The sequence below is a fragment of the Calonectris borealis genome, chromosome 6 (genome assembly GCF_964195595.1).
Source record: "Calonectris borealis chromosome 6, bCalBor7.hap1.2, whole genome shotgun sequence".
NCBI lineage: Eukaryota > Metazoa > Chordata > Aves > Procellariiformes > Procellariidae > Calonectris > Calonectris borealis.
Genome location: NC_134317.1, coordinates 32,304,815 through 32,329,978, shown reverse-complemented (window position 1 = coordinate 32,329,978; position 25,164 = coordinate 32,304,815). Strand labels below are relative to the sequence as shown.

At 37.7% G+C, this 25,164-nt stretch overlaps 1 protein-coding gene across 3 annotated transcripts; it reads right to left on the bottom strand.

Moving 5' to 3' along the window:
* Positions 1 to 1,612: 1,612 nt before the first annotated feature.
* BOLL (boule RNA binding protein) lies at positions 1,613 to 24,597 on the bottom strand. Of its 3 annotated transcripts, none has more exons than XM_075153972.1 (10): positions 24,580 to 24,597; positions 21,544 to 21,687; positions 16,978 to 17,069; positions 14,532 to 14,586; positions 11,760 to 11,835; positions 8,261 to 8,388; positions 5,943 to 6,014; positions 4,934 to 4,981; positions 3,733 to 3,858; positions 1,613 to 2,244 (listed from the first exon to the last, which is right to left on the bottom strand). In XM_075153972.1, exons 1-10 carry the CDS (start codon positions 24,595 to 24,597, stop codon positions 2,149 to 2,151), a joined length of 855 nt encoding a protein of 284 aa, XP_075010073.1. In that variant the 3' UTR covers positions 1,613 to 2,148. The 3 variants fall into 3 exon arrangements, with proteins under 3 accessions (XP_075010073.1, XP_075010074.1, XP_075010075.1); XM_075153973.1 differs by having other exon boundaries at positions 21,544 to 21,684; XM_075153974.1 differs by lacking the exons at positions 11,760 to 11,835; positions 14,532 to 14,586; positions 21,544 to 21,687; positions 24,580 to 24,597 and having other exon boundaries at positions 16,978 to 17,002.
* Positions 24,598 to 25,164: the final 567 nt, after the last annotated feature.

Below are 25,164 nucleotides of genomic sequence, written 5' to 3'. Positions count from 1 at the left end.
CCCAATCATTGTTGAGTGCTCAGCCACAGTAATAGACACAATACAAGCTGATCATATTCATTACACATGGAATATATTCAAAACTTTAAGTGGGTATGTGAAAAAGTGAGGTGAAATGTGAAAAGAAAGAATTATATTCCAGAACTACTAGTTATGACTTAGCAAGCTAACTAAATAAATAAAAATTAAAACGTGTCAAAAATCATCTGGCATCATCCTGCAATTAATAAAATTATCAGAATTCAGCAAGTTTTTGGAAGGGCTTAACTATATCTGTGAATCCACCTGAGACCTGAACACAGCAGAGTTTAACTTATGGGTAACAGAAGACTTCTGAGAAAATGGGTAAGAATGAGCAAGAAATACAGTGAAAGAATGGACAGGATTAGCAATTTCATGCTCAGTTTCATCAAGTTTAAGTCTGCACTGCTAACACAAGTCTTACTTCCTCTATCCTATCCCAAACTTCTTGTATAGGTACAAGAGTTTGTGCAGTTGCTTGACAAACTGATCCGAGGAACTGATCCAAGTTTAAGTTAACTCTTCTTGGGTGGTAGGAGTGGGGTTTCCTCTCTAACTACATCAGTTCCCTGACGTGGTTTACGATATTACCTCACAAAAATCTCTACCAGCACAGGAAATGGGTGGTGTGGAAAACTGAATGAATTGCGGGGTTACACCAGCTTTGGCTGTGTGTGAAATCACTTCTAAAGCTATGAATAAACATAGAAAATATTATATCAGGAGATAAATAAGAGCCTGAATTTGCAGCTCATTTCCTATGCCACAGTAACCAAACATGGTTTTACCATGCATGCACATATTCTACTGTAAATTCACACTTTATCATTTACCACAGAGTAAACTACTTTGCCTTTGCTATAAGGTAAAGCACAGTATTGTGGCAATTACTGTAGAAGAGGAAGAGCTATCATGCTCTAGATCTACCTTGTAACTTACTTCACACTATCTTGTTCGTATAGCCTTGGCCCTAGGAAAGATAATAAAAGTCAAGTTTCAAGGTGAAAAAGCTTGTTTCTCTATTTGATACAGTAAGCATGCATTTGTATTTGATTCTGAGACTACTATTGTAGTTTTTTAAAAAGTGTTTTCATATACTGTTAGAAAATGGAATATAAACTGGGTATTATGATCACTGTGTTACACTCACTCCCTTTTAAGTATTTCTTAAAAACATGAATCACTCAGGATTAGTATTCTCAAATTCATATTCAGCTTCTATTTTTTTATTGGAGTACTTGCATTTTATTCCAAGACAACAGTTAATGTTACAGCCCCCTCTACTGGAAATATTTAGTAGATATTGTTACACAATAGTCTGGAAAAAAGATTGTTCTCTTAAAAGAAATGTAAAATGAATGAAAAAATACATATAAAAGCCTATAACGTGGCTTTGATTCATTCATATTTAGTCTGTCATTTGTAGTTGAGTAAGCATCTTTCACAGAAGAGTAAGTACTGTAATATCAGGTAAAACTACTGGTATCTTTAGTCCTTTGTTATCAGGCAAATCTAGGCTAAATCTAATTTAGACATTATTTCATATGTTGTATTAACAATCTTATTAATTTAGGCAAACTGGGACCCAAAAAACGCCAATAACTTGCATCAGGTGACGTGGAAGAATCACATTTTCAAATGGCCATTCAAAATCAGAACTTCACAGAAAAACACCCACAGGTGGCCAACCGGGACAGTTTTTCCTGTGTTCCAAAACCCACCTCACCACAATATGAGGTGCTTATCTAAGGCTGCAAGTAATGAATTCAACTTCTCAAGATCCAGAGACAGAGAGACAAGGATTTGTAACTGTAATTTCAAAGAACTGAACAAGGTTCACCATTTTCTCTCAAAACACAAAGAAAACTACAAATGAAAAAAATCTCTCAAGTTAAAAAAAAAAAACACGACTAGTTATTTTAAGTTTACCCAAATAGTTCCAAAATAAGTAATACTTATGTCCTCTGTAACAAAGCCTCAAGTAAAGAAAAATCTCAGTTTCTCTGCAATGTTTCTGTTTTCCTTATTTATTTATTCATTAATAAAAGATTTCTCCATCCCTGTCCCTCTTCTCTTATTGTCCCCCCTTCAAGAAAGGGGACAGTAGGACTACAGTGCTTACTTTAACTATCTTAGTTTGATACTCACAGGTGCAGGCATGGCTATGGCACTCTGGGCATAAGGCTGGTGATGTGGTGCTTGAACTCCATGATCAGAATACAGCTGGTAGGGGAAAAAAAAAAAACAACCCCAAACAAAAAATGAGCCTAAAAGCTTGTTTCACAATTTTATGTTCTTGCAAATCTTTCACATGAATTTAGATTCCTTAAAACTTCAAATTGTGGACTATGTTTATCTAAACTACTGACTTTTTAAAAAACAACATTTCAAAGTTTCAATATATGTTTTCCCCACTGTACCAAAGTTTGATAAATTTAGTTTATCTAGATCAGTGTCAAAAAGCACTTTCCTTGACAGAAGTAGCACACTTCTCTACTACAAATCCATTTCACTCAGCTCTAATTGAAACAGTGTTGAAATGTGCAGGTTAGAATATTGAAATGTAATTCCCAGCATTATCACACTTACAAGATATTTACATACAAATAACACACAGGCTTTTCTTTGAATTTTACACCATCTTCTGAATTTCCACATACTGCTTCCTTTAACGTCAACAAATTATGTACCTGTGAACTGAGAGCATGTTACATCCAAATATTCCTTAACTAATTTCATGTTTTTTCTTAGTGCTCACAGATTTCAAATTTCTCTGTATAAGGTAATATCTGATTTATGAAATACAAAAGGTAAAAACAATACTGATAAGATGATTTATGATTATACAATAAAAATACTGAGATTTATGCACTTTAAAGAAAGAAGAAAAATCCCAACAACCAAAGTCCTGTATTATTCAAGACCTTTGTATGGAAATTAAATTACTTAAGTGGGAAATCCTGACATACCTAAGATGTTTGGAATACCAGTTTTGAAACTTCTCTTGTAGCAATAAAATGCTCTTCAACTTTTGTAAAAATACTTGATTACTGTCCTAATTTACCACTTATTTTGGCATCCCTGTTAATTAGGATTGAATTATCAAAGAGGAAAAGTACCAATTAATCATAATACATTTTCAATTTCATAGTAAGTTTTTCTGTAGCCAATTATTTACTGTCATTTTTAATATCCAATTATAAAGAAATGGCCTTTCTTTAAGAATCTCTTAAGAAACATCAGAAATGCTATTGATATAGAAGCAAAAAAAATCATAAACAAAAAAAACTATTTAGTCATTCAATTACTCTTAATTCATTCTGATCTTCAGAACATTTGGAAACAAACTTCTACTCACACAGAAAAAGAATTACTTCAGGAAACTGTTATGGCTTGGGTAGACTAATCCAGCATTCTGAAGAGTTTGACTCCCATTTTATTTAAATGTTATTTGCAAAGAAAACAAATTGATGAGTCTTTATACTGCTGTCTGTCATACACTTGCAGCCCCCTAAAATATTTCAGAATCAAAGCATTCTCCTAAAAAACTGAGAGATACTCTAACTTGAGGACAACTGAAATGATTTAAGAGCAGCAGCATGGGTGTGGGGGTAAGTACAGGGAACAGGTGACGTAAGTGCTCTGAACTGCCTGTGCTTTTCAACTGCAGATAAATGCTTCAATTGTAAGTAAAATTTTTTATAAAACCACCTCAGGAACTGCAGCTTCGACTAGGAGAGGAGGAGGTATACATCCACTTTCCTGGGTAATCCCTATTGGCTGATAAATGACTTCAGATGGTTGCAGATACAAGAATGAAGGTGAAGAGGCAGGAGACTGAAATAAAACACATTATTTTAATAAATTTATTATTTATGCATTATAAATACCAAAGCTTATTTTACAGTTGTCTTTGCTACATATAAACAAAGATAAAGCTTTAAAAGAAAGTGTCTAATTCATCTTCAATAACCTAAAGTAACTAAGTGAGGGGGAAGTGCTAGAAAGATCAGGTAGTAGAACAAAATAAAGACGTCCTTTAATCACTTTTATGTACTTTTCAGATTTTATTTACACTTTGGAGAGCACTGTGAGAGAAATCCTAAACTTGATAAAATTGACACTTGCTCTCAAAGTCACAGAAACATAATACAGCTTAATTTTCTCTTGCGAAAATGTTACCTTAAAAACCCAAATATTTTAGTTTTAAAATAAACCCCACAGTATTTCTGTAATTCAGCACCGATTTCAAAGCAGCAGACTGACATCCATTAATAGAGTGGAACTGACCATAACTGGACCAGGCTGGCTACTACCAAAGTAATGAGGACGCATTATAACAGTGGTCCTCCTTTTAGCTTCAAACTCTTCAAGTTCGTTGAGTGGCAAAATTGCCATATTAAGCTCCTTCGCTACAGAGATCACAAAACCGGTAATGTTTCCCCCCAAAATTACCAAGTTAGCAATTTCCTTCTATTTCAAGGGTCTGGGTCCAATTTCACCGTACTTCTGTGTCTACATGCCTCTGCTAGCAATACTCCAACAAAGCACCACAGTTAGTATCAGTTAATGAGCTAGTCAATAGTAATTTCTCCTATCAGGTGAAATATAGCAGTTTTTACCTGCTTCTGAGAACTTATTAGATAATTTAATACAAAATTTTTGCCAGAGGGAGAGGGGAGGGGAAGAAGCTTTCTATACATCAGATTTGTATTTGATGTTTCAATAAATGCTATTTTACGCCTTCTATTGTATCAGCAAGTGTTGCAAATGCATTGCTAAAATATAGCAATTAATATTTATTTCAACAGTGTTGTGAATAGTGGGAAATTTCACTGTTAGATATGCACACTGAACCTTTAAACTAGATGCAAACTAATGGTAAAATGCTGCAACTGTGAACTGTATTCACCTGTGGAACAGACCACTGCCACTGACTTGGAAGACACTGTGTTGGCGCCTAAATTCAAACAAAAAAGGTATTACTTATGTGATTAAGAACATATGCATACACATACTAGAATCAAAACTATCTATGATAAATTCTTAATTAAAAAGAAGAAATATGATTTTCATATGCTCCCAAATAATTCAGGAACATAGTTTTGTCTACTTCCACTTAGTCTCTGACTCGGGCATTTCATAAGCTTCTAAAATACTGAAGCACCTAAGAAGCATGCCTAATTAGGAAAACAGAAGGTACAAAATGCAGTTAACTTTCCAATACACATTAAAAACACAGACATATTGCATAAATCCATGTGGGCCACCATGATGGTTAGGGGACTGGAGAACAGACGTATCAGGATGCTGAGAGAATGGGGTTTGTTCAGCCTGGAGAAGGATAAAGGTGGGAGGGGAGAATTCTTGCTGGCTACAGCTACCTAAAGAGGGGGTGGGGCATAAATATGCCTAACCCAGATTCTCGTCAGAGGTTTTCAGAGCACAAGAGTCAATGGACATAGGCTGGAACATTGAAAATTTTAACTAGTTTAAGGAAACAAGCCTTTTACCATGAGAAGGGTCAAATATTGGAAGAGGCTGTCCAGAAAGGTTATAGAAGCTCCATCACTGGAGATATTTAAAATTCAATTGGACAAGTTCCTGAGAAATCTGATCTAACGAGCCTGGCTTTGAGCAGGAATTTGGCTTAGATGATGAAAGTCAAGGATGGTACTAAGCCAGTTGTCTAGCAACAGCAAAGAAAAATTTAATTTATTACATTTCAATGTAGTTACATTGGCAGAATAAATTGTATTCTAGTAAAAAGAAAGCCTTCGATGAAATTAAAATGTTTTATATGACTATTTTGAACAGTCTTTTTATTTCCTAAGAATAAACAGACCTGAGACAGTGCTGCAAATAAAACTGCATGGCTGGAAGGAATACTGATGGTCTGAAACCCATTTTCAAACAGATACCTGATAATGGTATGTAGGAGACTGATAAACCGGTTGAGCTACCATCATAGGTGAACTGGAAACAGAGCGCGACTTAAAAAGAAAAAAGTTACAAGTCTTAATGCAGCAATTTTGTAAATTGTCACTCCTATTAAGGACAGTTCTGAAGTACTATAATGCTGAACCACCTCCCCTCCCTTTTGAAAATGGATTTACCAAGTTTTAACTTACGCTTAGATTCTTCAAAACCACTGTTTCTAAGGGCCTACATTAGACATGAAACAAAAATCTTTGGCATATTTAGTTAGTTCTTTCCAGAAAGCACTAGGCTATCACTATCTAGAGATGCTAAGGCCATCCAGTATCCTGACCATAGGTACATTTTTGTAAACACTTACGGCAATTCAAGTCGTCACTGATGTATTCTATCCTCTCTACAGCCCCAACCCAACCTTCCCTGTTCCCTTCCCTTCCTCACACCAGCCACAGCATTCATCTGATTTGGTAGTGAGCCAGTTTAGGGAGCTAAACCAGCTAGACACCTGCCTGGGTTTTTTGGGGGCCCAGTTTAGGGTCAGAGAAACACCAGTGAAAGAAAGGAGGGCAGAAATATATGGCCATGGTAGAGGACAACATAGGACTGTGAACGGCTAGTTCTGATTAGGTAAAGCTAGTGTGTGCAACTAGGATGAGAGGAAATGGCCTCAAGGGAGTTTTAGATTGGACATTAGGAAAAATTTCTTTACTGAAAGAGTGGTCAGGCCTTGGAACAGGCTGCCCAGGGAAGTGGTGGAGTCACCATCCCTGGAAGTATTTAAAAGACGTGGGACATGGTTTAGCGGGCGTGGTGGTGTTGGGTTCATGGTTGGACTCGATCTTAGAGGTCTTTTCTAACCTTAATGATTCTATGATTCCCATGTCATGAAATTCCCTCATTCCTGCAAATATTTAGGAATGCTCCACAACTACTTTAATTCATTCTACACTATATGAAAATGCAGAATGCAAAATGGAAAAAAAAAAAGACCCAATCTGCACTGTTATACACACACAATACACACCAAAAAGTACTAATATCTTTAATTTGATTAATGTTTTCTGTAACACCAAATTTTCAGGTTTCTTCCTTAACTTCTTTATATAGGTACTTTCCTAATGATGAAAATTAAGAATATGTAAATAACTGACACCAAAAGAGGCAGCACTATTTCTAATTGGAAAGATTGAGTGCTATTTGTTTGAAACACAGTGGATCTGAGTCAAGGCACCAGAACCAAAGTTCAGTACTACAACACAAAAAATATTTTTTTTCCAATAGGTAGGATTTGAGCAAGTTCTCTAGAACTATAGAGCATGAACTTCAAAAAGGCTTTCTAAAATATGTGAACAGGTGTTTATGCTTACCCTCTAAAGTTAAGAAGGCACTATGAGGCACTATATCATGCCTCTGTTAGAAGAGCAAACACCTTACAAGTTGAGAGAAGGCAGTAAAACAGAGGTTAAAGACTGAGAAAAAGATTCTACAGTGCCAAAATAAACAACAGAAAAGAATTTATTACTGCTTTCATCTCTGTTTCGGGAAAGTTTGTTTTATTAGTAATTCTTCTATTGAGTTTTTCCCCCCCAATATGTGATGGGATTTTCCACTTATTTATAGAGATGGTACGTACAGTCTCTGTGAATGCTGCTTTTACAGAAATTAGTAAGGATGCATTCTCTATGTAGGTCCTGTGCCTTATGCAGACCTCATCAGTCTTGCAATCCTTCCCTCTCGTAAAAAAACTGAAGCGATTGACAACTCCTTCCTGTACTTCCCAAAAAATTCTGACCAAGTTCCCCAAGCCTACTAAAGCCAAACAACTGATCTATTGCATTATCTTCCTCCTAAAACAAGCAGTATTCATGAAAGAGTATGTGAATGACTACAAAATTACCCAATTTCACTTTTGCTTTATCTAGTATTATGTTCTCTTTTCATCCTCAGCATAGTATTTTGCAGCCAAGAACACCTCAGTCATAGAGGAATAATAAATGGAGCCAATCAAGGGTCACAAGCACCAACAAGTCCTTAGTAAAACAAAACTTCTCCTGGGGTAGGGCCCACACTGATTCTCAACTACCCTGTCCAGTAGGTCACATCAAAGCGAAGTCCCCTGGCAGAAGAACAATAAACTTAAGTAATATTTTAAAAAAACACAAAATAAACAGACTAATATAAGGAACCCATTTAAACATCAAACACGAGGCATAGCCAAAGAAACTGGAAGCAGGAGGGACTTGAAAACACTGCACTCATCCTGGTCCACAGAAAAGCATATATACAAAAATAAGCTACTTACTGGCCACGGCTGCGGAACAGAAGCAACTTCAGACGTATGAAAATAAGCCACGCCATTATGGTAAATATAAGGATATCCACTTGAAGTAGTTAAGTACATTGTACCAGCTTCTGGTATTACAGTAGAACCTGGAATTAATATTTTCAAGTTTACTTACCAATAACTTTTTTTGTAGGTCATGTAAAAAAAAAAAAGAGGAGATAATTTCTGATCTTCAGAGAAGCAAAACACTCAAAGGAAAGAACATGGGGCAGTGTGCCTAGTGCCATCAATTCCCTCTCAAACACAAAATCATGAAAGCAGATAGTCACAGGATATCTCCAGAGGTAGATGGGAAGGGGTGCAAAAGATGATATGCATATAAATTACTAAACACAGAACTCCAGTTACCAGCAAATACATGTATGTTTTAATCTTCAAATATCCAAAGGTAACTTCACATTAAAGGAGATTTTCATTGGTAACCTTCACATATTCATATTTATCTGAAACAGCACTAAAAACAACAGAATGATTTCATTACAAGGTGCAGCCTGGTTTCTCAACACACAAAGACTGTCCTTCTGTGATGGCACATTGCCTGGCAAAAGTAAAAACTGGTATCTAGACGTCAGCAACAGGGACACTTCTCAGCAATGCTGACACTACAGCAGAGGCTATAAATGAACATGGTCTGATCCCAGAGCTGAGTTTCACCTACACAGCCCTCTAAGGGGTACTGACAGCAAGCATTATTTAAATAAAGGGATATCTATCCCTATGCAGAGGTTGTTTATCTTTTTCAAACACTACCTTTGAGATTGCCTAGGCTCCATTCTGTCTGCATTTTTTGGGGGGGGGGGGCATGGGACAGGAATTCATGTTTCTCTAGAACTTTATGTCAAACATGAAGACAAGTTTTCATTCCAAATATAAAAGACTTCTGTAAAAAAAAGGAAAATGAATTCTGTAACTGAAATTGAAATCTTGAAATCACATCAAGTAGTAACTAGCATGGAAAAACTCAGGAAGAACACAATATAAAGAAGATCACTGAGAAAGTTTTAGTTTTTCATCTCCCTTGCAAAGATAAGTGCTATAAGGAAGTGCCATTTTATGGACAGACACAACGCTACGATGCTAAGTGGAGGATCAAGAAGGGTCCCACAATGATTCAAGGGCCTTTATCAATGGTAAGAGTTTGACCAACTCCTAGAAAAGCCTGAAGACACTTGGATACAATAAAGCTGAAATACTATCCATAGACAGGTCAGGCTAAGATGGTTGTTAGGATAGTGTTAAACAGATATTAGAAAAATTAGAGGCTACTTTAGCTCCAGTAAGCAAATCTAGAACAGTAGTTACTGATATCTTAAATGAGGAGACCAACATGATCCCATGGCAAACAATCCTGTCCACTTTGCTAACTACCAAGTACATTGCACAGAATTTTCTGCTATTGTTGAATACGTCTCTTACAAAGGAAATGGAAATATTCTCCATTCTCCCAGCAAACTCACTGTGACAGAAAAAAAAAACCACAATCAAAAAACCACACAATAATTTAGGAGAGGTATAGCTATCTGAAATTCTTCCAGCCCACAACAATTCATCGTTCTTCTTCTAGTTGTTCGTGTTTCGTTTCTACTTTTCAACTTTTAGAACACCCATTTTCACAATACTTGTGGCTGGGGAAAAGCAAACTGAGCAGTCCTCCCTGTATGCTGAAAGTTCTTAGCAAAAGAGGTCCTATGATGAGAGAAGAGCTAAAAATTATTTCGCTTAATAGTAGAGAAAACAGGTGCTAGATTACAGGTGGGCTGGAGCAGACAGTGATAAATGCGCTCTCTTCAATTCTGCTAAATATAACAGAACCACAGCCCTATAGTGACACTGCGAGTCTAGGTTTTATGGCTTCAGGAACCTCAAGATGAGCTGCAGTTGGACAAAGTATCCTAGCAACTAAAGTTGGAAGGCTGAGCATGACAGCAGACACACTAAAATCAGATCCTAGGATATGTTCCTAGATGTCAATATGACCTTGTATCACAGATCTATCCTAGGCCTAAGGAAGAAGTTGTAGAGTCACACAGGGCCACAAACAGATCTCAGAAGGACACAGCAGCTTTCTGCACAAAATGGTTTTTTTTTTCCCCGCCCTCTGTTCTCCCAGGTCTCAGAATTGAAGAGATATGCCCCTCTTATATCAATACACACATTCAGCACAAGAGTCAGAAGAAGGAAGCACCACAAGACACGCAGTGCAAATGAGAAAGTCCAAGTCAAAGAGAAAGGGAAATAAAGCATGGCAGAAAAAAGCATAACCCTTTGATGATGAGCAAAGATTAAATAATTTCTAAAGCAAAGAAACTATACAGTTGGAACAAAGTATTCCATCTCCCCTGGGCAAACACTATCCTACACACTTACAGGGGAGAAGGGCATACCTATGCAAGAGGGAAGAGAGAGGGAAGTTTCCTGTCTGCAGAAAGTATGTCTGCACCAACAGTGTTAGTGTACATATGAACTACTTATAATTGATAACGTGACAGTAACAACTGAAGAAAGCTTTAGAATTAAATTAAAATTCTCTGTATCGTCCTCAGACAGAAGATGAGCAAAAGTTGTTTTTTTCCTCTTCCAAAAGGTACCATAGGACAAATACTGAAGAAAAGTTACAAAAGTACACTTCATTCCCTTATAATGCACTTACAAAAGGAATGTATTTTACATTTCTGACACATAGCCTTTACTGAGGAATAACAAAACAGCATGCCTTGCTACACCAAAACCTGACAGATCTTGTCTTAAAAGTTGGTGATTTATATCCTCATTTTCAGTAGCGTATTATAGAAATAAAACAGCCCCTGGCAGAATGGGAGGGCATCTTCTCTAAAAGAAAACCTGTTTTCTGTCATCCCCAAAAGAACATCGTAACAGCATACTTGCTCAAGATAAAGCAGTCATCCGACAAAAAAAACTTATCCATACTCCTCTTACGTAAGTGTTCAGTCTAAATAGTTCTTTGCCAGAGAAGGAACATACAGCATCCATTCCATTATCTTACAGCAAAGAACTAAGCAGCAAATGATGACTGCAACCATACATTCCTTACGGTTTCTACCAAAGCAAGATGCAACAGTCCTGATGCCAATTCTGCCAATATAAACAAATCGGGTAACAACCCAACCAGCCAGCACAGCCTGCTTTATCCTGTAGAATCTGTGAGGAAGTCTAAGTGTTTAGAGGTTCTGCCTGGCAACTGAGAGAAATTTCCATTCAGTTTCTTTCCAGATAATCTCTTCCGAGACAGAAAGTAAAAAACATATTAAAAGAGAGAAAAGAACCAAAGATCATCTGTCTGTTTATTTGGACATTTCCACTGGCATGCATTTACTTCCACTGCAAACCACTTCTGAGCATATTCCATGCACAGCATTAATACAATGCACAACCAGGCACATCTTGGTTAAAAACTTACATTCATAGATAATATACAAATGTAAATAAAAATACATACGAGGACTCCGTATTTGTTGTTTTCTTATTGCTGGACCAATATTCAACTTCTTATCCTTATAATTAAGTTTTTTAGCCTAGAATTAAAGAAAAAAAAAGACATTCAGTATGTGTATTTTCTACACATATTTAGGCATCCAAGAAACAAAAACCAGAAGTAGACAAGGTACTCGGTAGGTTTCACCTTCCCCTGCTTTTTATTTACAGTGCATCTCAAAAAACCAAAAGCTATACTAATTCCTTCTCAATCTAACCTTAGACTTCACATAGACAAAATTAATCATTAGTAATTTCAAGTATTACTTGCTTCTCATGGAGCTTCTTTACTAACAACTGATACCTATAATTGTCAGCAAATTTTTTTAGTTTTACCTTCCTCATGTATTTACTGCCTTTATAAAAGCACACGTGTACACAAACTGACAATTTCACATATAAAGATCAAATTTTTTTTTTTCATGATCATGACATTATTTTACAAAAGATGACAGGAACAAGTAAGTCTATGAAAAGGACCAGATTATAAGGGCTGAATGTAAAAAATCCCCATATTCACTCAGGACTGCCTTAAAACTTCCTTACATCCAGGCTAACAAAACATAAAAGAACACCAAAAGAGATATCTTACTAAGGCTAAACTATTGCAGAAAATTTTTTTAATAAAAAAGTGTTAGGTACAGACAAGTAGAGCTACATTCTCTTCCAACTGTTTTGCTTCCATAGCAAATGAGCATCAGGTCCATCAGGTAAATTAAAACCTTATCTTTGTTTTTAAATTGACACTGAACTCACTACTCGTTAATATAATGGAAAGGAACAGGGTAAATCAACTATTTTTTTTTTAGTTGTCAGCATCTATTTAATGCTGCTTTGCAAAACCTGAAATGGTTCTGAAGGCCTGCTTCCCTGAACAGTTACCTAAGGGAGAATGTGCACTAAGCACTACCACGTTACACCACAAAGTCTTCAGTTTTCAGAGCTGTAACTTCTCCAACGAGGAGATAATTACTTCTTAAAAAGGAACATAGAAAGAAATGCAGTTCTAAATCACATTCAACAGAAGGACAACAGTTAGGTAATCAATACATTTTCCTCATTTGAGCCCTACTTAGTAAAATACTTGAACACCTGTACACAATGCAAATTCCCACCTATTAGGTTTAAAGTTAGGAAGAGGCTAAACTATTTTGTTGAATTTGGGACTTCATAAACAAGTATTAATTATGACAAACATACCTACCTAGCCTATTAAACACAGAGCGACTCCTACAGAGCTGTGCATTTCAGTCAAACAGCATTCCACCACATACTATAGGAAGATGATTCTTCCCAATGCAATGTATTTCATTGATGTGATCCATCAGAAGTTAGACTTTCACAACTTTCACAGTTAAGAGAAATTTATCTAATCTATATGGACTTCTTCAAAGCATTTAATACAGTACTGCATGAAGAATTACACGTGATTCTACAGAAAGTGAAGACTAATAGGAAAAACTGGGGTGAATAAAAGATTACTTCAGAAAGATGGGAAGAGGTAGCATTAGTAGTAATATCATATGACCGGAAAGAGGATCCTGGTGAAACTCCTCAAGGTCCGTTCGCGATACTAAAGCAATTTAATACTTTCAAAGACTGCAATGCACAAAAAGAAATTTCTGGAGACATTACTCATGACAGAAAAACAGGATGCAAAAAAATCAGTGCAAAGGATGATCAGAGTATCATATAAACTTCACATGGAGCAGCCTTTCAGTTATAACAGAGGCAAAAATCCTAAGCCACATTCACGCTGGTACTCTGTACCATTGGTATTCTTCTAGTTCACAGAAATAAAACAATAAAAAAAAACAGAGGAAGAAAAGTAGCTGACTCAAGAAGTTCCTGTGTCTATATTATTTTGGCTCCACATAACCGTATTTTTTGAAAACACTCTGAAAATTTCTTTGAAAATGTTCCAGCTCTTATTTTGAATTTTAACACATGAATTTCCAATAAAGGCTCAATATTTCAACATGTTAACCTGCTTTATATTTGGGAGAAGGCAATTTGCAAGCCTTGGATACTATTTTCTGGGGTTCCCCCCCCCCCCCGACACCTTCACATGTATGAATAGATCCTGACCGACAGATCTCTCCAATACATTCCAACCAGAACATGGAGCACACATTTAAAAAAAAAAAAAACAAACTGAAGAGCTAGCATACAGCTGAAGAGCTACCCATGTCTCAAGGGAGTTTCTCTAAGGAGTGTCAAGACAGTAATGTAGCTAAGCAGAGAAGCAACAATTACATGACATAAAATGAGCTTCATTGTTTAAGACTTCAAGTGAATCTAATTATTCCTGAAAAGAATTACATCAGCTCTGACAATCAAACATGTCAGAAAAGACAGCAGTTATCTCTCCCGACTCTCCACAAAATCTTGACAACAATGGATTTTCTAGCAAAGCAAATTAAAGCAATTGTGAAGGACAGAGTCTTTATAGCTCTGTATGTACTATAGACCACATATAGACTAAGAAAGTAAAGACTATCTGTCAAAGTCAAAAGCTTTACTATGACCTGGCAACTCCCTTCCCTAGTTCCAGAAGAACTCAGTATAAATCTTGCCTTAGATCTCTCTAAGCCATCTTCTTAACTATGCAGACCAAACTTAACAGATCTTCAAATGCAAGTTGGCAAACAGAAGAGGACCAGACAACCACGGCTGTTTAGTATCTAATATGAAGTATTTCACTTAAGAGATAATCATAATAGGGACTATCATTTACCTCTTGTAAAATCTTCTGTGCATCTTCTTGGGTTTCAAAAGTAACAAAGCCATACCTAAATAAAAATTACAGAAGCTAAGTCTCTGAAGTTCATATTTACATACATTGCACATTATTACTTCATATACAGCACAAGTGACATTAAAAGGTAAATTAATTGGAAAAAAAAAATCAATCATAGAAATAAAGACTGCAGTAACAACTGTATCTTAATTTAACATCCTTGTTATAGTCTACTTACTAATATATTTAAGTACATCATCATATATTACTGTTTCTATGCAGTGAATGAGTAGCCCACATAGAAAGCTTGCAAAACTCTCTGTATTGTCCTTGTTACTCAGTGTACGTTTTTAGTTCCTTCATTTCTATTAAACAAAGATTTTAATCTGAAGCTCTCACTCGTTATGGGTGCGCAAGATGAGATACTTGTGGTTTTTGTTTTTTTTTTTAAATATACTATACTTCATAGCACAGCTCCCACCTACTTAAGCAACAACTGTGAATGCTCCACACTTCCACAAGCGATATCCAGTATACTGAGTTCTCAGAAAGAGCAGCAATGCAGAGATAGTGTTTATCTGAGAATTATTCTTGTCATTCTTGACATGACTAGCATTAAACAAGAGTTCTGTGGTGATCAAGGGCAAAGTTTTCTCATACTTTGTGACACAGTATGTCTCTTCCACCATACCTCTTCTAACTGCTGCAGCAAATCAAACGGGCTTTCTACACAGAACTCCTGCTGTACCAAACTCCCTCAATTCATTCTCAGAGAGATCTAGGCCACTGAATGTGGCACTGCCTGTGCAAAACGAAGTATCTGATCTTATAATTAAACTCTGTACCACCCACAACACGTTTACAAAAAAACTGATTTTTTCCAAAATTAACTTCAACATTCTGAACATCGACAAATCTTTTTTTAAAATCTTTTGGTAGTTCTGTGTCTGTAATTTCTTAGGCTCATGGCTCATTTCTCATGGTCAGATTTCAGAAGATACCAAGAAGGCCTCTGTCATTCCAGCCAGCAGATCAAATTTTGCAATACAACATATCATTCTTTGGGAGCATTTCCATGCTTATTTGAGTACAGAGGTCCAGTAAGTCTCTAACCAGCTATACTTTAAATTTGTGGGCTTTTCCCTCTATTGCCTTCTCTAAACAAATTTGGAAACATTTCCAAGTTCAAAGAACACTATTAGAACTAAACTAAACTAAACAGAAACTATTTTCCTAGCTTGGGACCTTACCTACACAGACTTTTCATTCTATGTGCTATCTAGACAATAAACTAATAGACATAATCAATCACACAAACTTGTAAGTTTCTTAAATCACTTGCCAACGAGAAGTAATGAAGCCTGTGCTTGGATTTCAACAGAAATCCCAACACCATTGAAAGTAACTATTTTCCAACATGTTTACTGTGAGATATATGTTGGCAATCCTAACTGCATAATAATTGGATATTCTCAGGTTATTGTATTATATGGACACATGTACTGCAAGTCTCAAATATTTCTTGGAATTTAGTAAAAGGGTAAGAGGTTTGGTGACAGATCTGGGACCAGGACCAAGTCCAACACGCCATGCAGGTGTATACTCTATGCTAAGACCTGCAGCTCAGTGTGTAATTTGCTGATATACATTAAGGGCTGACAGCATTACAATTATGAGATTCAGACACCACAGGCTTACTGCTCGGAAGACCAAAGTGAACTTTAAGTGAACTTTACAGGTACAAGTTCTCATGCATATTCCTTTTTACTTCAGCCCTCTTTCCACCCTTCTGTAGCAGTACAGTTCCCTACCTTATTTCCCTCACCATCCTTCGGGTTCTAGCAATAATTCTACTACCCACTCTTTCTCCAGATTTGCTCTTTAGCATTTCTCTTACTGTTGACTTCCAGTCTTAGTCCCCTTTTCTGCAATCATGATTCATTGTCATGTTTTTCCCCTATGTTCTTGTTCCAAAAATCCTCCCACAAAATCTGAGTTATTGCCATGCGCTCCAGCACAATCAGGTGTATCTCACCTCTTCCTCCATTCTTAGGCTCTTTTCCACACTGGCTTTCAGTAGTAGAAATATATGTGTTTAATAACTAAATTATCTTTTTAGGATTATCTACTTAAAGTATTATTGCCATTAAAAAAAAATCTGAAAGGACTACTGATTTTTTCCTAGTTGCACAGAGCCTCATCTTATATTATAACAACATGACTATGGAGTTTTACAGTTACGCAAATTACAAAGACATTCATGTAGATGTTGAAGGGCAAAAGCAGATTTTTGCATACATGGAATAACTGGGAACACGAATAACAAAATTAATAATATTCCAAGCTATGAAAATAATAATCAAATTTACTATAGTCAGTCAGCTTTCTGTTATATTTTCAATTCCCACAACTTATATCCACATGCTTATTGTACTATACCAACCCCTTTGATACTCCAGCTCTGTCATTTACTATCTTCACTTCTTTCACACAGCCATATTGAGCAAAAAACTTCCTCAGATCATTTTCATTAGTCTAGTACAGTAAATGAAGAGGGGGAAAAACGAGAAAAGTTTGTTTGCATAGTTATTCAATGAATATTTACCATAAGACTTTTAATGAATATACTTTGGCTAAAGTTTTCTACAAACTAATTATAACCGTGAATAAGAAGTGAGAATGAGCATGTATGAGCCTTACAGCAAGAGAACAGCATCCCTGTTTAATTAGTTTTCATATTCAGCAATAATGCTAGAAAGCCACTAAAATATTAAAATTCCTCTTTTAGTGGATTTACGTAACTGTCCCTTTACAGGCAAGACCACTGAAGGAGGTTTACTAGATCTGAATTTTAGTTTCTGTAAATTATATACTAGAGCACTGTTTACAATATGAAACATCACTGCAATGTTTTCAAATTTCAAAATGGCAGAGTACGTAGGCTTCCATAAAGGATATGCATAGGTCACACGAAAAAAATCCCCACTAAATCACAGTGACTTCATGGTCAAATCCATCTAATATACCATGATCCCTCTTTCTAAAGTATACTTAATATAAGACTCTGCAAATATGGATAGGCACACCACAGGAACTCCCCACTATAAATTAAGTAAGAAAAGGTCCCTTTAATGGAGAATGGTCTAAATCCACTTGGAGGAAACTGTTCCCTTTGAGTATGCATGGAAGAAGACAAGTTCCTAATGTAAAGGCACATCTAAGGTATGTGAACACTCATCTACCTTCTATGAATCAGTTTTCTTTTACAATGTAAGCATATATCAAATACGGTGCCCTACACATCACATTTCAGATTTTAAAGTTTTGTTCTACATGGGTTCTACATGGTCCACAGTTAATACTATACCTAATGCTGGAAGAAGTATGCTTATATGCATGGACCTCTACATGGCTTCAAGCCATTTCTATATTCATCCATACTTTGTTATTTTAAGGATGTGTACCAGAAGTACTATTTCACCTCTAAGTGAATGACTTTTATAGTTTTTAACTGTATGTATACAATTTAGTAAATTCCCTCCTGCTTATCTGCCTCATCTAAGTTTGAGAAGCAAAAAGAACTTAAAAGAAAAAAAAACTAATGTAAACAACTTTCATAACTGGAAAGAATATGAAGTTAATGCTCTTTTTGAATAATTCTACCCCCAAGACATATTTTACAAAAAGAAATAATGCAGCTTGCTTGCTACAACCTCTAAGTCCAGCAGAGAGCAATGACAGATAGAGACTGCTTTATCTCCCTCACTAATCCAAGTATTCAGGCATTAAGATATTAGAAAACATCCAGTCGCTCTGAAAGTGTGAGGAATAACAACAGATACAAGCGCACTGAACAGGTGTGAAATACTTCAATGTTTTATTAAAGCTCAATAATTGTGTCCTCTCCTTGGAAACTGCCAGCACTGGTTCTTGAGAAGATACCCACCATGGAAAGGTTAAAAAATTTCTGACTGGAGTCCAGAACCACTTTCTTGAGTAGATGATCACGCTTTGCACCTAAACAGAAGCATGAAAGCCTGTGTACATAGGAAAACAGATTCAGCCAAACAACTGATAGCTTGTATCAGAGGAGGTAATTCTTATCTTGGGAGGTGATTCTGTCCCTCTACTCTGCTTTGGTGAGACCCCACCTGCAGTACTGCGTCCAGCTCTGGAGCCCTCAGCACAAGAAAGACATGGACCTGTTGGAGCGGGTCCAGAGGAGGGCCACAAAAATGACCAGGGGGATGGAACACCTCTCCTGTGAGGAAAGGCTGAGTGAATTGGGGTTGTTCAGCCTGGAGAAGAGAAGGCTTTGGGGAGACCTTATTGCGGCCTATCAGTACTTAAAGGGGGCTTACAAGAAAGATGGGGACAAACTTTTTAGCAGGGCCTGTTGCAACAGGACAAGGGCGAATGGTTTTAAACTAAAAGAGGGTAGATTTAGACTAGATATAAGGAAGAAATTTTTTACAATGAGGGTGGTGAAACACTGGCACAGGTTGCCCAGAGAGGTGGTAGATGCCCCATCCCTGAAAACACTCAACGTCAGATGGACGGGGCTCTGAGCAACCTGATCTAGTTGAAGATGTCCCTGCCCATGGCAGAGGGGTTGGACTAGATAGCTTTTAAATGTTCCTTCCAACCCAAACTATTCTATGACTCTATGAAACAATTCTACAGCATATGCTAAAGTGTTCTCACATTCTTGAATAATGAAAAGCATGTACAAAGTAAGAAAGGCTCGCAGTGGAGATCTTCCTTTCCCTAAAAATTTTCTCCAATGAACGCCAAACTGTATGTGCTTAGAAATGAAAGTCCTATGGATAAAATTCCCCATTTCTGGAAGATTATTTCTTTTAAGCTTCGTATGTTACACACAGCTCAGTGCTTCACAAAGCTGAGAAAAAGAACCTATAACAAAATAGTTGAAGGCTAAAATATGCCAAGAAACAAATGAAGAACCTTTAAGATTGATCAGTTCTGTAAGTGTCATTCAATACCTGAAGGACATGAAGCATGCCTACACAAGACTATAAACTTGGAAACCCAAAGGTTTATCTGCAGAGCAGTGTATGAAAGGGGAATAAGAAGGAAACACTATCCTAAGATTCACAGTGAAATTTGCAAGTATCTGGACAAACATGGTATCTAGAAGCTTGCCAGAAACACATTCAGCACTTGCCTTTTCCTGCTCATGACAGGACAATGGCACTTGTCAGATTCTTAAGAAAGGCTAATGTTAAGCCTTCACTTATGTCAAAGATACATGGCATACACCACTGAAGAAAGAGCTCTTCAGACCAATATGAAAATGTACCCAGGTGTAACTTCTCTTACTGAATTGTTTCTCTACATTTAAGAAGCCAGATGTTTCCTCTTACAAACAGGAATCACTGCTATGGTGACAGACCAAATGGAAGCGTCTGGCAAAATAATAAAAGCTTGCTGGAAAGCAAATCATTTTTTGCTGATTAAATGTCTCCCTTTTTCACAAAAATAAATAGATAGCTTTTTCACCACTCCTCCCACAGTTAACTTGAATAAGACCTTTCAGGGAAAAAAACAATGCTTTTTGCCGTAAGATTCCAAATAAAAACCAAACCAAAACTGACATATATATCCTACGATTTGAAGAAATTTAAGGCTCTACTTAATATCAAGAGTCATAGTAAATGGAAGAGTAGCTAAAATGTCTACAGAGGTTTCATCCCTTCTATTATTTCCTTTCCCAATGAAATCCACCTTCTTTATGCTTATAGATACAAATACACTTAATTCCTCTCTTGTTGAAATTAAGATTCATCACAGATTTTGACCTATCAGCAACTGAACCAAAGAGTCAAGAGACCCTTCAAAATGAACAATAAATATGACAATTGACAAGAATATCGGTATGTTATGCAGAGAAGTGTTTTAACCTTTGAAATTGCAGTGAGGAAAAAACAGAGCGAGACAGATCTTTTTACAGCTCTAGTAATTTGCCTACTATTAATGCAAAAAGCTACTGTGCGTCTTTGCTAAAGCCCAAGTATACTGAAGACCTCATATAACATCTCTTGAATTATGAATGCCTCCATTTGAACTATCTCAGCCAAATGAGCCAGAAGATCCTGAAATTTCTTGTATTTATTATGCAAAATAGCCTGAGTCAATTGTCATTTTTCCTCCTCTTCATCTGAGTCAGTGCTCAAAAGGTCCTCAGCCTAAGAGGATTAAAGCAGAGAAGATACTGTTGGTGGGAACGAACAAACAGCTAAGCAGACCAACACTGTTTCGCAAAGTCAATGACAACTTAATATCTGAAGTGATAAGAAAGAAAAATGAGAGTAGCTGGTATAAAGGTCTGGTGCCTATCTCGCTACAAATCTTCAAAGTGACTGAACAATGTAAGAACGGCTCAGTATTTACTGCTATTAGAGGTTTTTAGGGCATATGCAAAGGCACAAGCATTCTAAGAATTAAGATCAGTACTGCAAATTGCCCAGAGAAGCTTTAATATTTGTTTTAAAACAAACACTTGCTTTTAAGAAAATTACTATGGTAAGCGAGGAATACATGCACTGTAGCTCCTTCTTTGTATGAACTCGAAAAAAAAAAAAAACACTAGAGGAACTGAAGCTACTGACATTTGCTCTGTTTGCAATCTGTAACACTGTGTTTATGGTTTATTAAATTACACTGTGTTATACATAATAAAAAAATCTTCAACATACTTTTCTACCATAAGCTCTGCTGATTACAAGAGCCACCTTCTTTGAAAAGAGAAAATTCTGAAAAACCAGTACGTCAAAAGCTTCTAGCAGGTAGGTGTACAAAGAGTCAACTTTGTAGGACAGTTACGTAAATCAAGGCTTAAAGTTTTATTCTCTATTGTTGATTTGAACATTATAGAGAAAAGCACTTACCACCTAAACAAACACACATGTGATTACATCTCACATTTTTTCATGCTGATTTTTGTAGGGTTATAAATTATCGTTCAGTAGTAAAATTAGGAAAAAAATACCTTAAAATCAATTCCTCCTACAAAGATGCGATTTGGAGTAACTGTTCCAAACCTTGGAGCATTGGTCAGATTATTTAATGGCACTGGTGACACAGTGTTGGGAGATGAAGATAAAGATTCCGTTTGCGTCTGGTTTGTGGTCTGCTGATTGAAAGAAAATATTATTTTCAATACCTTACATGTTATAAGCTATTAAATAAAAAAATTCTCAACAGAAAATACATACAGAATTTTTTGGGAAGCACAGCAAATGCTGAACAACTGAACATGAACCACGTATTTTTATTCAGAATGCAGCTCAGCAAAGTATTTAAATGTAAGCTTAGTTTTAAGCAATTCAGTAATTTAGTGAATACACTATGGTCTGAAGTTAAGACTTTTATTTCAATACCTTTCCGAATTAGGCATTTAGGGCCTAATCCCCCAATGTTAGTTTTTCTGTTTGCACAGCACCCTGCTGTATGAATCCCAAGTTATGAATTCTATTTCAGAGATTAATTTATACCTATTAGAAGCCCCTTAGTTTAAGCCTATATAGAAAGGACCTTTTCAACTCAGCCTGCACTCTCACACACATCTACTAAACTCTGCTCTCTGCAACAGCTTCTGCTTGATTTTCCAAGTGCCAAGCACCCATAATTCCACCACATAAAATCAATAAGCTCATTACAACTCATGAGAACAACACTTGAAGACTAGTCTTTTAATTCAACACTCTCTTGGCTTACAAACATGGTGCACACTGATCCTAACAGAAATTCTCTCTGCAAAAGAACCAGATTGCTCTTGCCCCAGTAAAGGAAAAGAACACAGTACGATGGGAACCATTAATTAGTGAAGTTTGCCTGTGTTTTAACTTCCACCATGCTTACACCTATGAATTGTGAAACAATACAGACTCACATTTCATTGGAAACCCTTTTCAGAACAAACTAATACTGCCTTAGTATAGTCAACCCTAACTGTGAGATGACAGTCGTAAAGCAGCCACATAGTACTGTTACTAACTTCTCTAATAGGAATCGCAGTAGAGGCTTCAAGACCATTTTTGCTGTTGTCCCCACTACCCACCCCCAACTAAATTTTACTAAAACCAATCCTCTGCTAAAGTGCCCTGACAGTAGCACTAAGGAAGGAGCCTGAAGTGAAAGACAAGCAGCTGCTGCAGGCTGCAGGTAACAAGACTAATAGTAAGCAGAGTAGTGAAAACTAAAGTAGGAATCTCGGGATATCAGCCTCCAACCTTCCTTTTGAAAGGATTTCAAGAGAAATGTATTTTTTCATACCATTGTGCAACCATTAAAAATTGTAGTGAGGACCAACAAAATATATTTTAAAAACAGAAAGCTACTGCATTTAGTAAAGTTCTTTAGCTTATTGTGGTATCCATATCTTTTAGCCTCTCAAAAACTAGAACAGAAGATGAAGTGCTCTTAAACAGTTCTCCTCACAGAATCCCCCTTTCATTTACACTGTCTGTTTTACTTCCTGATTTTGCTTCTCTCGCTTATTCACAGAACTGCATTTTCTTATCTGTGCCTTTAAGCATTCCTGGAGAAAACAAATCACTTATCTTCGGGAGAACCCACAAAAATGAAGGCTGACAGTTAAAGGTGCAGTGAGAAACAGTAGATCAATAACGAAGAAGAATGTTACAAAAAAAGTTGTCTTTTTTGTTTGCCCCGCAAGCCCTTCTAGGGCAATTTGATATTTCCTTAGCTACCTGAGAATTAGTCCTATTAACTCTGAGTAATGAGTTAATGCCATTGTTTTGGATACCTTAAGGACAATAAATCCAGGTTAGTCCATGCCTTTTTAGTTTTAGGGAAGGCAAAATTCCTTTCCAAATTTACTAAAACATACACATTTGGGGCAGAGGGAAAACCCAAGTCTTTAACCTGATCTATTCAGGAGAAAGTATATATTCCTCCTACTGGGAATACTACCCTAGAGTAGGGCCTAACCTGAAAAAAAAAAAAAACCAACAAACCCCTTTTGTTCCAAGACAAGGAACAATCATAATCACTACAGTTCCAAGGGCTTTAGAAGGCGGAACATTTTCTGCCAAGAACAACTTTTGAAGGATGATGAAACAGGTTACTTTTTTCATCTCTCACACCAAATACAATATTTGATTTGTATAATCATCTGGCAATTGTGTACAGCACTAAAATATCTGAATTTAACTATAAAGTAACAACTAACAGTTGACATCACAGCCAAAATGTATTCCTTACCTCAAAGATCTCCAATTTCATTTTCTCCAACAAGTTTTAAGAGTTGTAAATCTTATTAAAAAAAAAGAAACAAACCCAAACCCCAAATGGAATGAAGAATTAAACACATCGCTTGTGAACTCCCAATACAGTAAACCCAAATGAATTTTAAAACGTTAAATCTGTATTCTGATAGCTATCTCAAACATCGTTTCCTCTCTTTAATACCAGTGTAGCAGGAAGAAAACAGTATTTTTAAAAAAAAAAAAATCTATGTGCTAACAGCATGTCACTTGCCTAATCGTTTGTGTTTCTACAGGTTTTTAAACTAACTTTTTATCATTTTTTCCCCAAACAGTATGGGTATGTATATTCATCAGTATTTTTATGGGTTATTTAGCATCTTTGACAACTGCTCTTTACCAGAATTTGTAAGTTTTCATTTTTACATTGAACACATCCACAGCCACGCAACTGAACACTACAAAGGCCTGGTGATTAATCCTACCTTACTCCCTAAACAACTCCCTTTTTACAGCCCGTACCCTATAATGTCAGAAATTAGACACCCATCTTTCCCAGGTCTCATGTACCGCTCTAGACCCGAGGCAAGGGGAGCGGTTTACCAGAACTTGAAGCCACCCCAGAGGAAATGGCGGCAGCCCGCGGAGGTGGGGACAGGGCCACAACGGCCGCCGCCAGCGAGGGGCGCTCTGGCGGGAAGGCTGCGCTTCGACCCCCGCCGCCGCTCCCTGCCCTCTCGCCGGAGCGGCTCCCCGGCCCCCGGGAGGCAGCCTCGTCACCCCGCCGGGCTCCTCACCGCGCCGTCGGGCTCCATCTGTCCGCCGCCGCCGCCGCCTCAGCCCCGGCACGTTGCCGGCACGCGTCGCGCTCCTCGGCTCCGCCTCGCGCCCGGCCGACGAGCACTAGCAGAGAGAAGCCTGCAACGGGCGGGGGAAGACGCAGCCCGGCGGCCAGCGCTGCAGGCAGGGGCTGCACTGAGGGGGGGAAGCGGGCAGGGACAGAGCAGCCCTTCCTCGCCCCGGCGCCCACGCAGGGCCCCGCCCGGAAGGTAGGCGCCTCCGCCGAGTCCCGCTCCCCCGCAGCGGCGGTGAGCTCCGAGGAGCTGCCGCGCTCCCCGGCACCCCTCAGCCCTCTTTCCCCTGGGGAAGCGGCCCCCTTCGTAAATGTGCGCCCTCCCTTTACGGGATCCCTGCGGCGAGCGGGCGGCCGGGGGTGCCTCTTCCCCCGCCCCTTCCCCGGCACCTGCTGGCGCCGTCACTCACCGCCCGCCCCGCCTCTGGGCCCTGGGGGGCTGCCGCCCGCCCCCGCCGGCCTCCGGGCCGGTGCGATCTCCTGGGCCCCGGCTCCTTCCCACCAGTCCGCCCAGCTGCCTGTGCCCATG

Bases quoted from the DNA above. Each gene is read 5' to 3' on its own strand.
- BOLL (XM_075153972.1), bottom strand. The intron at 11,836-14,531 runs GTAAATGATAGT...CTTTAATTCTAG, and splicing joins CACAGAAGATTTTACAAGAG to GCTAAAAAACTTAATTATAA. The intron at 8,389-11,759 runs GTATGTATTTTT...TATTAATTCCAG, and splicing joins ACAACAAATACGGAGTCCTC to GTTCTACTGTAATACCAGAA.